This window comes from Ranitomeya imitator, chromosome 3 (genome assembly GCF_032444005.1).
Source record: "Ranitomeya imitator isolate aRanImi1 chromosome 3, aRanImi1.pri, whole genome shotgun sequence".
Lineage (NCBI taxonomy): Eukaryota > Metazoa > Chordata > Amphibia > Anura > Dendrobatidae > Ranitomeya > Ranitomeya imitator.
In genome coordinates this window covers 357,542,283-357,559,594 of record NC_091284.1, presented here as the reverse complement: position 1 = coordinate 357,559,594, position 17,312 = coordinate 357,542,283, and the positions used below count along the sequence as shown (strand labels likewise).

The 17,312-nt window shown below is 41.0% G+C and overlaps 1 protein-coding gene across 5 annotated transcripts in view; it reads right to left on the bottom strand.

Annotated features, from left to right (window-relative positions):
* The window catches only part of MAP7D1 (MAP7 domain containing 1), a 129,883-nt gene that overhangs the window by 10,403 nt on the left and 102,168 nt on the right, over positions 1-17,312 (bottom strand). For all 5 annotated transcript variants that reach the window (XM_069756866.1, XM_069756863.1, XM_069756864.1 and 2 more), the window contains 2 exons: positions 12,864-13,056; positions 7,338-7,442 (listed from right to left, as the gene is read on the bottom strand). In XM_069756866.1, coding sequence (XP_069612967.1) covers positions 7,338-7,442; positions 12,864-13,056 — 298 coding nt within the window. The remainder of the gene's footprint in view (positions 1-7,337; positions 7,443-12,863; positions 13,057-17,312) is intronic.

Here is a 17,312-nt window from a genome sequence, read left to right as displayed (position 1 = left end):
CCAGCCACGTAGTATATTGCCCAGCCAGGTAGTATATTGCCCAGCCACGTAGTATATTGCCCAGCCACGTAGTATATTGCCCAGCCACGTAGTATATTGCCCAGCCACGTAGTATATTGCCCAGCCACGTAGTATATTGCCCAGCCACGTAGTATATTGCCCAGCCACGTAGTATATTGCCCAGCCACGTAGTATATTGCCCAGCCACGTAGTATATTGCCCAGCCACATAGTATATTGCCCAGCCACATAGCATATTGCCCAGCCACCTAGTATATTGCCCAGTCACATAGTATATTGCCCAGCCTTGTAGTATACAGCACAGAGCCACGTAGGATATTGCCCAGTGACGTACTATATTACCGAGCCACGTATGTCACATGGTTAAAAAAATAAAAAATAAACATACTCACCTAACGATCCGAGGGCCCCTTGTAGTTGAACATACTCACCATTCTGGTCACTGCTCCTCAGCGTCCCGTCTCTCTGCTTCCTGGGATCCAACGGCGCTGTGCAGATGTGCGCGCGGCTGCCGCCATCTTGCATTCCCGGGATGCTTTGCGAAATTACCCATATGACTTAGCGGTCTCGCGAGACCGCTAGGTCATATGGGTAATTTCGCAAAGCATCGCTGGGAAAGGAAGATGGCGGCAGGCGCGAGCGGCTCAGCGGACAACGGAGGGTGAGTATAGCAGGTTTTTTGTTTTTGTACTATTTTTAACATTACTTTCTTTTACTATTGATGCCGCATAGGCAGCATCAATAGTAAAAGGTTGGGGACACACAGGGTTAATAGCGGCGGTAACGGAATGCGTTACCGCCGGCATTAACCCTGTGTTAGCAGTGACCGGAGGGGTGTATGGAGCGGGCGCCGGGGACATTGACTGCGGGGAGTAAGCAGCGGAGCGCTGGGGACACTGACTGCGGGGAGCGGAGCGCTAGCCACTGACTGCGGGGAGTATAGAGCGGCCATTTTCTTCCGGACTGTGTCCATCGCTGATTGGTCGTGGCTGTTTTGCGGCGACCAATCAGCGACTTGGATTTTCATGATAGACAGAGGCCACGACCAATGAATATCCATGACAGAAGGACAGACAGACAGACGGAAGTACCCCTTAGACAATTATGTATATAGATATAATTAGTACATATACACACACATACAGTACAGACCAAAAGTTTGGGCACACCTTGTCATTTAAAGATTGTTCTGTATTTTCATGACTATAAAAATTGTACATTCACAATGAAGGCATCAAAACTATGAATTAACACATGTGGAATTATATACCTAACAAAAAATTGTGAAATAACTGAAAATATGTCTTATATTCTAGCTTCTTCAAACTAGCCACCTTTTGCTTTGATGACTGCTTTGCAAACTCTTGGCATTCTCTTGATGATCTTCAAGAGGTAGTCACCGGGAAAGGACTTCCAACAATCTTGAAGGAGTTCCCAGAGATGCTTAGCACTTGTTGGCTCTTTTGCTTTCACTCTGCAGTCCAGCTCTCCCCAAACCATCTCGATTGGGTTTAGATCTGGTGACTGTGGAGGCCAGGTCATCTGGCGTAGCATCCCATCACTCTCCTTCTTGGCCAAATAGCCCTTACACAGCCTGGAGGGGTGTTTTGGGTCATTGTCCTGTTGAAAAATAAATGATGGTCCAACTAAATGCAAACCGGATGGAATAGCATGCCACTGCAAGATGTTGTGGTAGCCTACTGGTTCAGTATGCCTTCACTTTTTAATAAGTCCCCAACAGTGTCACAAGCAAAGCACCCCTACACCATCACACCTCCTCCTCCATGCTTCACGGTGGGAACCAGGCATGTAGAGTCCATCCGTTCACCTTTTCTGCGTCGCACAAAGACCCGGTGGTTGGAACCAAAGATCTCAAATTTGGACTCATCAGACCAAAGCACAGATTTCCACTGGTCTAATGTCCATTCCCTGTGTTCTTTAGCCCAAACAAGTCTCTTCTGCTTGTTGCCTGTCCTTAGCAGTGATTTCCTAGCAGCTATTTTACTATGAAGACCTGCTGCACAAAGTCTCCTCTTAACAGTTGTTGTAGAGATGTGTCTGCTGCTAGAACTCTGTGTGGCATTGACCTGGTCTCTAATCTGAGCTGATGTTAACCTGCATTTTCTGAGGCTGGTGACTCAGATAAACTTATCTTCAGCAGCAGAGGCGACTCTTGGTGTTCCTTTCCTGGGGCAGTCCTCATGTGATCAGTTTCTTTGTAGCGCTTGATGGTTTTTGCCACTGCACTTGGGGACACTTTCAAAGTTTTCCCATTTTTTCAGACTGACTGGCCTTCATTTCCTAAAGTAATGATGGCCACTCGTTTTTCTTTACTTAGCTGCTTTTTTCATGCCATAATACAACTTCTAACAGTCTATTCAGTAGGACAATCAGCTGTGTATCCACCAGAATTCTGCACAACACAACTGATGGTCCCAACCCCATTTATAAGGCAAGAAATCCCACTTATGAAACCTGACAGGGCACACCTGTGAAGTGAAAACCATTCCTGGGGACTACCTCTTGAAGCTCATCAAGAGAATGCCAAGAGTGTGCAAAGCAATCATCAAAGCAAAAGGTGGCTACTTTGAAGAACCTAGAATATGAGACATAATTTCAGTTGTTTCACACTTTTTTGTTAAGTATATAATTCCACATGTATTAATTCATAGTTTTGATGCCTTCAGTGTGAAAGTACAATTTTCATAGTCATTAAAATACAGAAAAATCTTTAAATGAGAAGGCGTGTCCAAACTTTTGGTCTGTAATGCTTATGTACATATACACAGGTGCTTCTCAAAAAATTAGAATATCATCAAGAAGTTAATTTATTTCAGTTCAATACAAAAAGTGAACCTCATATTTTATATAGATTCATTACAAACAGGTTGATCTATTTCAAGTGTTTATTTCTGTTAATGTTGAGGATTATGCCTTACAGCCAATGAAAACCCAAAAGTCATTATCTCAGTAAAATAGAATACTTAACAAAAACCACCTGCAAAGGCTTCCTAAGCGGTTAAAAAGGTCCCTTACTCTGTTTCAGTAGGTTCCGCAATCATGGGGAAGACTGCTGACTTGACAGATGTCCAGAAGGCAGTCACTGACACACTCCACAAGGAGGGTAAGCCACAAAAGATCATTGCTAAAGAAGCTGGCTGTTCAGAGTGCTGGGTCCAAGCATATTAATGGAAAGTTGAGTGGAAGGAAAAAGTGTGGTAGAAAAAGGTGCACAAGCAACCAGGATAACTGGAGCCTTGAAAGAATTGTTAAGAAAAGGCTATTCAATAATTTGGGGGAGATTCACAACGAGTGGACTGCTGCTAGAGTCATTGTTTCAAGAGCCACTACACACAGACGTATTCAGGACATGGGCTACAAGTGTCGCATTCCTTGGGCAAAGCCACTCATGACCAATAGACAACGCCAGAAGCGTCTTACCTGAGCAAAGGAGAAAAAGAACTGGACTGTTTGTTGGTCAGTGAGTGGTCCAAGGTGTTGTTTTCGGATGAATGTAAATTTTGCATTTCATTTGGAAATAAAGGTCCCAGAGTCTGGCGAAAGAGTGGAGAGGCACACAATCCAAGCTGCTTGAGGACTAGTGTGAAGTTTCCACAATCAGTGATGGTTTGGGATGCCATGTCATCTGCTGGTGTAGGTCCACTGTGTTTGATCAATACCAAAGTCAGTGCAGCCGTCTACCAGGAAATTTTAGAGCATTTCATGCTTCCCTATCGACAAGCTTTTTGGAGATGGAAATTTCATTTTCCAGCAAGTCTTGGCACCTGTCCACATTACCAAAAGTACTAACACCTGGTTTAAAAACAACAGTATCACTGTGCTTGATTGGCCAGCAAACTCGCCTGACTAACCCCATAGAGAATCTATTGTGTATTGTCAAGAGGAAGATGAGAGACGTCAGACCCAGTAATGCAGACGAGCTGAAGCAACCTGGGCTTCCATAACACATTAGCAGTGCCACAGGCTGATCGCCTCCATGCCACTACACATGAATGCAGTAATTGACGCAAAAGCAGCCCCGACCAAGTGTTGAGTGCATTTACTGAACATACATTTCAGTTGGCCAACATTTCGGATTTTAAAATCATTTTTCAAGCTGGTGTTGTGAAGTATTCTAATTTACTGAGATAATGACTTTTGGGTTTTCATTGGCTGTAAGCCATAATCATCAACAATTACAGAATTGTTTTAAAGGACTGAAATAAATTAATTTTTTGATGATACTATAATTTTGTGAGAAGCGTGTGTGCGTGTGTGTGTATATATATATATATATATATATATATATATATATATATATATATAAACATACACACATACATGCATTATATATACACACATATATACACACACACACACACACACACATATAGTGAAGGTGCCTCATCAATTTTACCACATGTGAACGGCATAAAAAAAAAAACACTATGAATTGCTGATTTATGTTCATCTTGTCTCCAAAAATCAGAACAGAAAACGATAAAAAAGGTTATATAAGGAAATTATAGCACTCAAAATATGGCAAAGCAAAAAACTAGTTTTTGCAAAACAAAAGTCTTTTAGTGTTTGACAGCAGTCAACCATAAAAAAACTATATAAATCTGGTATCGCTATAATTGCACTGAGCCGAAGTATTACGTTGCCTAATCACTTAAACAGAATGAGGAATGGCGTAAAAAATAAATAAAACCAATTCTTCACCTGCTGTTTTGTTCATCCTGCCTCCCAAAGATCGCAGTAAGGCTTGGCTCACATTTATCCTGCGCTCTGCACTGAGTGCTCACACCGGGGCTTCTTTGTAAATCTCTGAAATAAGTGATTCAGGAGGAATCCCTGGCTGAAAATTCCCTAGAATGAGGCAGATGGAGACACTATGCACAATGTCTGGCCTATGATCCTGAGGTGTCCGTATTTTTAGGCGTGCACAAAAGCACGGTCAGTCAGTTTTGTGCACTTCTGAAAAGAAGGACAAGGCTGAACAGAGGCAAGACGAAGTCCAAAGTAACTCTGCTGCCTCATTAATGAATGGATCTCTCAAGGGTTTTGTCTGAATCATGTCCTTCAGAGATGTAGATTGAAACTCCAATGTAGGTGTAAGAGCACTGGATAAATCTGATCCTAAATGTTATGCAAAATATTCCCAATAAAAGCTTCAACTAAATACAAAAAAGCAAGTTCCCACTCAGGTCCTTCATCTGTCAATGGAAATATAGGGGGCTTCCACATTACTGGTTGTCCAAAGGCTCTGGAAAAGCGCTATGGCTTCTCACCCCTCAAAAGAAATTCAGCAAATTCTGCACTCCCAAATCCTAATGCCTCATCCCTTCTGAGACCCAAAGTGTGTCTAAACCACATTTAGAGTCCACGTCTTTGGCAGGGGTCTAATTTCCAAAATGGGGTCACTTGAAGGGGAATTCTGCTCTCTGGTCCTTATGGGCTCTGTATGTGGAGTCTGCAAACTATTCTAAGAAAATCTGTGCTCCAGTAAGCAAGTAGCGCTCCTTCTGTTCAGAGTCTCGCTGTGCGGCTGAGCAGTAGCGTACAGCCACATAAGGGGTATTTTCCCGTTCAGCATAATTGTGTGACAAATTTTGGTGCCATTTTTACCCTTTTCTTGGTGGGATAATGTAAAATTTGGTGCTAAAACTAATTTTTTTGTGGTAAAAATGTAATTATTGTTTTCTTCACTGCCCAATGGTATAAAATTCTGTGACACACCCGTGGTGTCAATATGATCACTACACACTTAGATGAATTCATTGAGAAGTGTAGCTTATAGTCTGCTGTTCTGGCACCTCAGGGGCTTTTCCAGTGGGTCATGGCACCCGCAAACCATAACAGTAAGATCTGCACTATAATATGGCGCTCCTTCTCTTCTGAGGCTTGCACTATTCCTTAAAAGTAGTTTTCAACCACATATGGGGTACTGCCTCACTCAACAATTTTGAGTACATTTTCTCCTATTAGCCTTGTGAAAGTAATAAAATTGGGGCTAAAAACATTTTTGTGGGAAAAATTGGTATTGTTTTTTTTCACAGCTCTACATTATAAAGTTCTATGACCACCCTGTGGTCGGCGCTCACAGCACACCTGATTTTCAGCTACATAGCAGCGAACAGCAGATCGCTGCAATGTAGCAGAGGCGATCGTGCTGTGTCTGCTTCTAGCCTCCCATGGAGGCTATTGAAGCATGGCAAAAGTAAAAAAAAAAAAAAATATGTGAAAAAAATAAAAAAAAATATAAAAGTTTAAATCACCCCCCTTTCGCCCCAATCAAAATAAATCAATAAAAAAAAATCAAATCTACGCATATTTGGTATCGCCGCGCTCAGAATCGCCCGATCTATCAACTAAAAAAAAGCATTAACCTGATCACTAAACAGCGTAGCGAGAAAAAAAATTCGAAACGCCAGAATTACTTTTTTTTGGTCGCCGCGACATTGCATTAAAATGCAATAACGGGCGATCAAAAGAACTTATCTGCACCAAAATGCTATCATTAAAAACGTCATCTCGGCACGCAAAAAATAAGCCCTCAACCGACCCCAGATCATGAAAAATGGAGACACTACGGGTATCGGAAAATGGTGCAATTTTGTTTTTTTGTTTTTTTAGCAAAGTTTGGAATTTTTTTTCACCACTTAGGTAAAAAATAACCTAGTCATGTTAGGTGTCTATGAACTCGTACTGACCTGGAGAATCATAATGTCAGGTCAGTTTTAGCATTTAGTGAACCTAGCAAAAAAGCCAAACAAAAAACAAGTGTGGGATTGCACTTTTTTTGCAATTTCACAGCATTTGGAATTTTTTTTATATATAGATAGATAGATAGATAGATAGATATATCTATTTATCTAATATATCAATAAATAGATATATAAATATATATACATACATATATACACACACACACATATATATTATATTGTGGAATGCACTTTTTTTTTGCAATTTCAGCAAATTTTAAATTATCTTCTTGTTTTCCAGTACACTATGTGATAGAATCAATGGTGCCATTAAAGAGTGCAACTTGTCCTGCAAAAGACAAGCCCTCACATGGCCATATTGACAGAAAAATAAAGAAAGTTATGGCTCTTGGAAGAAGGGAAGGAAAAATACGAAAAAAAAAAAACGGAAAATCACCATGTCATGAAGGGGTTAGCAGATTTCCATAAATTGTTTCATAGGTGCAGAGGTTTCACACTTGCAGGTTTATTGGTTACGGGTCTACCTTTCAATCTTAAAAATAAATAAATAAATTAAAAAAAATTGTAAACCAAAATCATTGGTCGGTACCTTCTTCCTCTCCAGACGCTCCTGCTCTTCCCTCTGAAAGTGCTGTTCTCTCTCCAGTCTCTGTTTTTCTGCTTCTTCGCGAGCTTTGGCTTCTGCTTCTTCTTTCTGTAAAATGTTTCAAAAGGGTAAATATACTCAAAGAGGATCCTGTAACACAACCTGCCCAGGAGAGGAGACAACAAGCTTCTCTATACTGTATGCAGCTCACAGTAGTGCACCAGCTTGATGAACACAGAAACTACGCATGCACAAACATTAGAAAAATGTAAAACCTGCATGAAACATGAGACCGGGTGTCACTATTCCAGACGGAGAACACTTCATGGGCATATGCATTATTTCTTATGCACTGGTCTGATATTGATTAATTGGGCAGCAGTGCGTTTTATTCTGCCCATATCTGAATTGCTGTGAACAGACAATGCTAATGCATATATGATGCATAGACTTAATGATGGTCTGATTGGGATTATCCAACATTTAGTTACATGCAGGTTATAGCCCATTCATTCATATTACCGTATTTTGCAGTTTAGAAGACGCTCCGGATTATAAGATGCACTCCAAATTTTGAGGAGAAAAATAGGAAAAACACCTATTTTAATAATATGGTGGTGCTTCTTACAATCCAGGCGTCTTACTGCTTACCGGGGGTGGTGGGTGCGGTGAAGCGGGATCCCAGGGTCGCTGCTGGTGTTCAGTGGAACAGGGTCGCTGCTGGAGGAGGCGCTGTGGGTGTCCGGTGGTGGTGGTGTTCCTGGAGACATCGTGTAGAGTCAGGCGCAGATGGAGATCTCGGCTTTCCTGCATCTGTGCCAAGTTAGAAACCGGATTCCAGAAGAAGAATGGTGGCCGCCATATGCCACCGCCGCAGGGCTACAGCTTGTCCCTGTACCACCACCGCAACACCTCCAGCTCTGGGCCCGCAGTATTGACCCCTTGGTAAGAACATGTTTGGTTTATAAGACGCACCCCCATTTTCCCTCTAATTTTGGGGATCATAAAAGTGCGTCTTATAATTGGAAAAATACGGTATATGCAGGCTTTATTAATTTGCAGCTACTTTTTAAGACAACCAGAATTTCTGCCTAAACCATACATCCACACCCTGCACCATACATCTATCAATCCTATCAATGGAAAGAAATAAATGCTAAAGAGAATCATTCAGAGACACAATGTGGCATCCTAGTCACCAAGCTAGGCGGACATACCTGTTTGGCATCTGTAATAACAAATTACTTAAAGGGTAGTCAAAATTTTAATTTTAATTTCACAAGTCAATAGTACACATGAAAGGAGGCAACTTTGCAGTACCGTATAGCTTATCTAAGCGTATGTGCACACGATCAGTATTTGCTGTGGGCTGGGCGATGTGCACTTGCGCGATGTCCAAATGTTACAGCATAGTGATGGGATATCAAGAAAACCCATCTCCACTATGCGTGCACAGACGCCCGGAGATAACACACAAAGACGGACATGTGGTGCATCTTTCCAGACCACAGCATGTCAATTTATCTTGGGAAAAGGCGAGCCTCCGCAAGGTAAATGTCATGTCACCCGTACAATGTATTGGAAGCAATGAATTCGCATGGTTCAGTGAACACAGAGGAGTCACCTGCGTTCAATAGCCGGCAGCGAACGAGTCCAAAGCGCTGTCAATTGCTGACCGTGTGCACATACCCTAAGGTATCCACTTTTTTCCCCACTTGGACTTATGAATCATTCTCAGAATTCTTAATTCATGGGTCCTATCTATAGCCAGTGAAGACAGATTGTTACATTAGGAAATGGCAGCGGATTCTGATGAAAATCTATGGGGAGGAGAGGGGACGAAGAGAGGGGACGAAGAGAGGGGACGAAGAGAGGGGACGAAGAGAGGGGACGAAGAGAGGGGACGAAGAGAGGGGACGAAGAGAGGGGACGAAGAGAGGGGACGAACAGAGGGGACGAACAGAGGGGACGAACAGAGGGGACGAACAGAGGGGACGAACAGAGGGGACGAACAGAGGGGACGAACAGAGGGGAGCTACAGGCAGAGCTCTTCCCTTCTCCTACAACCTAGGATCTTATCAGCAGCAACCGTCATCTGAGTAAAGTAACAATTTTGAGAATGAGTGATCCCGTGCTGGAGGATAAAGAGGCAGATTTATCCAATATGTTAACAAGTTGCTTATGTTCACGTGTCCTTGATTTTTTAAAATAAAAATGTACCCAACAATTGCTCTGTAAAGGAGGCCTCCCATAGACTGGAAAGTGGCGACATCACTCAGAAGAGGAGGGAAACAGGGCTTCATACCGGAGAAGACAGTGCTAGGCGAGTATATTAGAACACAGGGCCGGGTACACATAAATTGGCCAATTTATAAGCTAAGCATTCTCAATTTTTCGTATTTTCTAGTGCAATAATGCAATCCAAGTTTCATACATCATGTTTGCATGCTATAGCGTTACAGAGTGCTGCTTTATTTGTTGTTAGATATGGAGATGGCTACTCTTAGTAAGCACCTGTTCACACCGGATTTCTGTTTGGAAGTGACGGGCAGTCTCTTGATATTAGAACACCAACACTATGGTACATACACATATACACAGATTTAGGAGAAAAACTTCCACACTGACTGATGTGAGAGGTTAGACCAGGAGATCAGGGCTGTATGACATCAAACTTCACACTGAGAAACCTGCTCTAAGATACGGTGGGAGGTTGTCCCGTTGAGAGTCATTGCCTGCTTATGACTTGGCAATGCCATACAGTGGGAAGAAGTACAGACCACAAGTGAAAAACCATCTATCACCCACTTGGAGAGGCAAAATTAAAAAATTAACACAAAACAAGTGTTTTATTCCACTCTGGAGCCACTATTACATTGTGTGTCTAGTTCAACCTGAAAAATTTGGTGAAAGGACCATTCGAAGAGATGTATGGAACAGAAAAGAACTCAGCAGCCCCATATTGCACTTTATCTTCCGTTCACCCATACACATCTCATATTGATGAACTATCAATTCAAGTGAGTGATAAAGTGCAGTACTCAGCAGTGGCCAATAAGGAATGTATGGGGTAGATTTCAGCTAAATGGTGGGGGTGCTGGGCGCGGTTCGCCAAAACTCATTGATGACTCATTCTCTCGATAAGTCATAAATGCTTTGGTCCTGCACAACCCTTTTATCTGGTTAAAATCAGACATGTAATAGTTTGCATGGAAAATACAAATTCAAAATGAATAATCTGTAATCCACTCAGCCATGTTGTGTACAAAATTAAGAGAAAAGCATAGCGACAGATAACCTTAACCCCTTAGTGACCGAGCCAAATTTTTGAAATCTGACCAGTGTCACTTTATGTGGTAATAACTCTGCAATGCTTCAACAAATCCCAGTGATTTTGAGATTGTTTTTTCGTGACACATTATACTTTATGATAATGGTAAATTTAGTTCAACATTTTTTGTGTTTATTTATACAAAAAATCAAAAATTTGAGAAAAATGTTAAAAAATTAGCAATTTTCTAAATTTGAATGATTATCCCTTTAATCCAGATAGTCATACCACAGCAAACCATTAATAAATAACATTTCCCACATGTCTGCTTTACATCAGGACCATTTGTAAAATGTTATTTTATTTTGTTAGCATTTTAGGAGGTTTAAAAATGTAGCAGCAATTTTTCATTTTTTCAAAGAAATTTACCACATTTATTTTTTTAGGGACTTATCCATGTTTGAAGTGACTTTAGGGGTCCCATATATTGGGAAACCCCCAAACGTGATACCATTTTAAAAACAGCACCCCTAAACATATTGAAAACTGCTGTCAGGTAGTTTATTAACCCTTCAGGTGCTTTACAGGAATTAATGCAAAGTGGTATGACAGAAATGAAAATGTGTATTTTTACCACCTAAATGTTGCTAACTTCTAAACAGATTACTACAGCCGTCAGACTCTAAGGCCACTATTTGGTAATGAATTGCCATGGCAAACATCAGGACCGCAAAATCATGATCTGAGGGCACCAATTGGGATAAAGAGGAAGCCTCCACACTCTGTTAACCATTTATAATGATGTAGTCACTATTGACAGCAGCATCTAAGGGGTTAAACAGATTTAGAAGGTGCAAATACTGATCGTGGCTGGTACAGCAAGTTGTCAGCTATAGTGTACAGCCGACAGATGATGGATTGTCATCTGTATGGGGATACTATTCTCTTATATCTAAGGTCAGTTAAAAGACGTATTGGCGGTCATTAAGGGGTTAAAGGGAATTTTCACCAGGTTTGTGTTATGCCATCTCAGAGTAGAATGATGGAGACCTTGATTGCAGTGCTGTGTCACTGGGCTGCTTGCTGCAGTTTTCAGAATATTGCTGTTTATCTGCTGCAGGTCTAGCAGTTCCCTGAATGCTGAGCTCTGCATATCCTCAGCCACACCACTGATTGGCAGCTTTCTGTGTACACAGTGTATAACCTAGATATTAATCAACTTTGAGACTTTTTCCTCGGATGAATTAGCTGAATAATATATTGACTCGTGTTTTTAAAGACGGAATATAATTTTGCATTTTATCTGGAGTTCTGGATCAACCTCCATTTGTAGACTGTATATTCTATTAATCATCTTACCCTTCCCTCTGCCACTGCTGCTCCGGGTCCCTGGCAGTTTTCATTTACCCAGCTCAAGCCTTGTTGTGTTGGCTCAATATGTGGCCACTATCAACCCCACTACTGTTACTGCTGCCACCAGGAAGTAGCTGCAGCATTCACATATTTATATAGCACCATTCATTTCCACATTGCTTTACAGGCATCATCAATTTGATGTCACGCCATCATGCTAGGCAGATAAAGGGCAGTTGAAGATCAAAGCATCATCAACACAGGAGCAGAACAGCATTGGCAAGTATGTAATACTCCTCTATTTACTATATAGCTTTATCCCTGGTCTTAAAAAAAAAAAATAATAATACAGTCCGACAAGCCCTAGTACAATTGGCTTCAATATATATTGGTCAACATGACATATTAAAATAAACTAATGTAAATAGAAATCAAAAACTGCCTCTGCAGTTTCACTAATCATGATTTAAGTATAAATGCAGGTACAACAGTTTTGCCAAAGGAATAAATACTTTCGATTCTATAACGAACGGAAAATGCACATTTGTTTTATTTTCAATCTCGCTGTCAAGGAGAATGGTAAACCATGATATGACAAAATGGTTGCACACCGACAACAGGGGGCAGCAGAGGCCCTTCCTTGATGAAGTGCTACCTTTCCGAATATATATATATATATTATATATATATATATATATATATATATATTATATATATATATATTTTTTTTCTTTACAAGGACCAGTAGTGTATGTCTCATACGACTAGGAAACAGGATATACGTGTCAATAACTCCTCTGCCCTCAAAGGATTGAGCAAAATAGTTACCTACATTTAACCATTTAGCACACGAATACTCTTCAACCTCCTTTTATACATTATTGTAAAGGTTTCTCGTCTCTCACTTGTTTCTGTAGTCTCTCCGTCTCCTCTTGCTCCGCTCTGGCTTTTTCTTCTGCAGCCTTCCTCTGTTCTTCCTCTTCCTGTTGACGTCTCTTTTCCTCCGCTTGTCTCTTCTGCTCCTCCAGTCGCTGGGCCTCGGCCTCTCTCTGGAGTCTTTCCTCAGCCTCCCGAAGTGCTCGCTCTTCTCTTTCTCGTCTAGAGTTGACAGAATTTGAGGGTTTAAGAACAACCATGCTACTACAGTACATATGTAAGAAACCAATAACGGTAGCCAGATAGAAGACAAGGAATTATACAGTAGTTTCCATATTTAAGAAGCCGGGAGCTTCAACTTTCTAGATCATCATCTATTATTTAGTGGAGTTATCACGAAGGTCCTCAAGCCTATGTTATTACTTTCCAGTGACGCTGAAGACATCAGAAGACATATCTACAGGAATGCTTTCCAAATGTAATTGAGCACATCACGGCAAATGCTTTAAGGACCTTTTGGAGTGTGAAGGAAAGGAACTCAAAGTCATACCTATACTATGACTATAGGCCATATGTATGGAGACTTTTGTACGATCTTGAAGAATATGGCATGTTTTGCATGGGCCACCATTTTGCTCCATTTTGTAATACAAACTGCCTGGTGGAAAGATGGCCATCAATGTGTGGAGAATTACTGCTGTAAATGTGTCCTGTTGGAGTACCTCTTTAAAAGGCTCCACTGATTACACAGGACAGACGGAAAAAGCCACGTTTTAAAACTTTAACAGAAATACAAGATCAGTGATGAGGCTCAACGATGAACGATGAGAACGTACACAATTGGTAAATGGCCTAATAATAAATTATCTTTTGTGTAGAGATATTCAGAAATACATTATTATTAGGTTTCCCCTCACTACACACAAAAATAATTAAAAATAACTTGCAGGGACATATAAATAGAAATTGACCACTGGAGATTTGCTGAGGGGCTTTAAATCTGCATTCTGCTTGCAGGAGTTCAAAGAATGTGTAAAACCACAGGGCACAATGGGATCACGTCATATACCAAGACTACATATGCAGTAAACATTTCCTGCTGTTAAAGAAGAAGTGTTTCACGTCATACTAAAATTCCTCTTCTCACACAGCTTTTTCTGATGCTAACCATTTTAGGATGTTTAGAGCTTAGTAATCCCTAGAATATTTCCATGTACTATGTATATGCAGCAATACCATTACTCCACATTAAACTTCGGTCATGTTCTCTCTCATGCAGACAGCTTATCTAGGTCTTTCTCTAATATGCAAGTGGTAATGCCATCATGTCACGATCGTGATACTACGTCAGCATATAAAAAGGAACAAATTGCATTGTTGATTAATCAAGCACTTAAACATTTGTTACTAGATCATGTAACACTGCAGTTGATAGACTTGTGACTTTTTTTTCACCTATACAGGTAAAACGTAACTAAACTTGGAGCTTCACTGTAAGTGCATTGTTCCTGTCACCAGATCTAACAGTATAATTTCTATATGGTTGAAATAAATTGCCTGGCCCTGTTGAGGATGTGTACTTACTTTGCAAATCCATCCCAGAATGACTCTATAATCCTTTCTGAACACTCAGCATATTAGGAGTCCAGCCATTCACTGTATTCAGGCTGTAAACCATATCGTCAACCCAGGGTCGGCGTCCATTATTTTGTATGGAGCATTATATGGAGTCCATTATTCTGTACTGATCATTATACGAGTCCATTATTCTGTATGGAGCATTATATGGGGTCCATTATTCTGTAGGGAGCATTATATGGGGTCCATTATTCTGTATGGAGCATTATATGGGGTCCATTATTCTGTAGGGAGCATTATATGGGGTCCATTATTCTGTATGGAGCATTATATGGGGTCCATTATTCTGTACGGATCATTATACGAGTCCATTATTCTGTATGGAGCATTATATGGGGTCCATTGTTCTGTAGGGAGCATTATATGGGGTCCATTATTCTGTAGGGAGCATTATATGGGGTCCATTATTCTTTACGGAGCATTATTTGGGGTCCATTATTCTGTACGGAGCATTATATGGGGTCCATTATTCTGTACAGAGCATTATATGGGGTCCATTATTCTGTAGGCAGCATTATATGGGGTGCATTATTCTGTATGGAGCATTATATGGGGTCCATTGTTCTGTAGGGAGCATTATATGGGGTCCATTATTCTGTAGGGAGCATTATATGGGGTCCATTATTCTTTACGGAGCATTATTTGGGGTCCATTATTCTGTACGGAGCATTATATGGGGTCCATTATTCTGTACAGAGCATTATATGGGGTCCATTATTCTGTAGGCAGCATTATATGGGGTCCATTATTCTTTTCGGAGCATTATATGGGGTCCATTATTCTTTTCGGAGCATTATATGGGGTCCATTATTCTGTACGGAGTAATATATGGAGTCCATTATTCTGTATGGAGCATTATATGATGACCATTGTTCTGTAGGGAGCATTATATGGGGTCCAATTATTCTGTATGGAGCAATATATTGGGCCCATTCTGTAAGAAGCAATATGGGGGCTCATCATAATGTATGGAAGACTATGTGGTGCCCATAACACTCTGTGGAGGACTATACTGTCCGATCTAAAATAAACTTTTGAATTCCCCCCGGGCACGCACTGTGCGCTGCGAGGATTTGCCGCTTTCTGAGCTATTGTAGAATTTACAATAGATATCTCTCATGTAATTTAAGACATAAGTTAAATCTTTGGCATTGCACTATGCCTGTGTTTCTGTGCTGTATCTGTGCATCATGAATCGTGGTACTTGTTATAGAGGCCCACTGACACTCTTTTCCCCGGGGCCCACGAAAACCTGGTGCCAGCCCTGCTCCAAGCACCTAGTTTGATTGACAAGTTGTATTCACAGTCGTTCTCCCTGACCCCAAAATCTTGCTCATGCTCAGTAGAAGCTGCACTCTCCATAGCAGTGCAGTGAGATAGAGCCAGTCTTGCCCCGCAGCACTCTCAGTGGATATTACATTTCTAACACCATCTGCTGCAAGAACGGAGTTCACTAAGGGCAATGACACATATGTGAATATCTATGATAAAACTTGGTAGATTTTCCCAGCCTTTAGGAAGGTCTTGGCTGTCCATCACAGTGCTGGGAGGTATTGGTGATGAGGAGTGGTGAGGAAATTTGTGGGAACGGCTGGGAAGGGAGATGAAATGCAATACTGATTAGGAGAAAACATGCTGGACCAACCCATTAACTTGATGTAGATATTTGCTGGGAAAACAGGAACAAACATTTTTTTTTTTTTTTTTTAAAGAACAAGAACAACTAAGTTCTAAGTTTAGAAACATTCCACCAAGCGCAGCGAGTAGTGTTTACCTAACCTGCCACTGTGGTGACATTAGATGGGCATGGTTATTCTAGTGACCGATCCAATTTTAGAAGGAAACATCCTTAAATGACCCATACATTAGTGGATATAAGCTGTTCAATGTACAGTTAGGTCCATATATATTTGGACAGAGACAACATTTTTCTAATTTTGGTTATAGACATTACCACAATGAATTTAACAATTCAGATGCAGTTGAAGTTCAGACTTTCAGCTTTCATTTGAGGGTATCCACATTAAAATTGGATGAAGGGTTTAGGAGTTTCAGCTCCTTAACATGTGCCACCCTGTTTTTAAAGGGACCAAAAGTAGTTGGACAGATTCAATCATTTTAAATAATATGTTCATTTCTAGTACTTGGTTGAAAACCCTTTGTTGGCAATGACTGCCTGAAGTCTTGAACTCATGGACATCACCAGACGCTGTGTTTCCTCCTTTTTGATGCTCTGCCAGGACTTCACTGCAGTGGTTTTCAGTTGCTGTTTGTTTGTGGGCCTTTCTGTCTGAAGTTTAGACTTTAACAAGTGAAATGCATGCTCAATTGGGTTGAGATCAGGTGACTGACTTGGCCATTCAAGAATATTCCACTTCTTTGCTTTAATAAACTCCTGGGTTGCTGGGGTTTTATGTTTTGGGTCATTGTCCATCTGTAGCATGAAACGACGACCAATCTGTTTTGCTGCATTTGGCTGGATCTGAGCACACAGTATGTCTCTGAATACCTCAGAATTCATTCGGCTGCTTCTGTCCTGTGTCACATCATCAATAAACACTAGTGACCCAGTGCCTCTGGCAGCCATGCATGACCAAGCCATCACACTGCCTCCGCCGTGTTTTACAGATGATGTGGCATGCTTTGGATCATGAGCTGTACCACGCCTTCGCCATACTTTTCTCTTTCCATCATTCTGGTAGAGGTTGATCTTGGTTTCATCTGTCCACAAAGAATGTTCTTCCAGAACTGTGCTGGCTTTTTTAGATGTTTTTTTAGCAAAGTCCAGTCTAGCCTTTTTCTTCTTGATGCTTATGAGTGGCTTGCACCGTGCAGTGAAC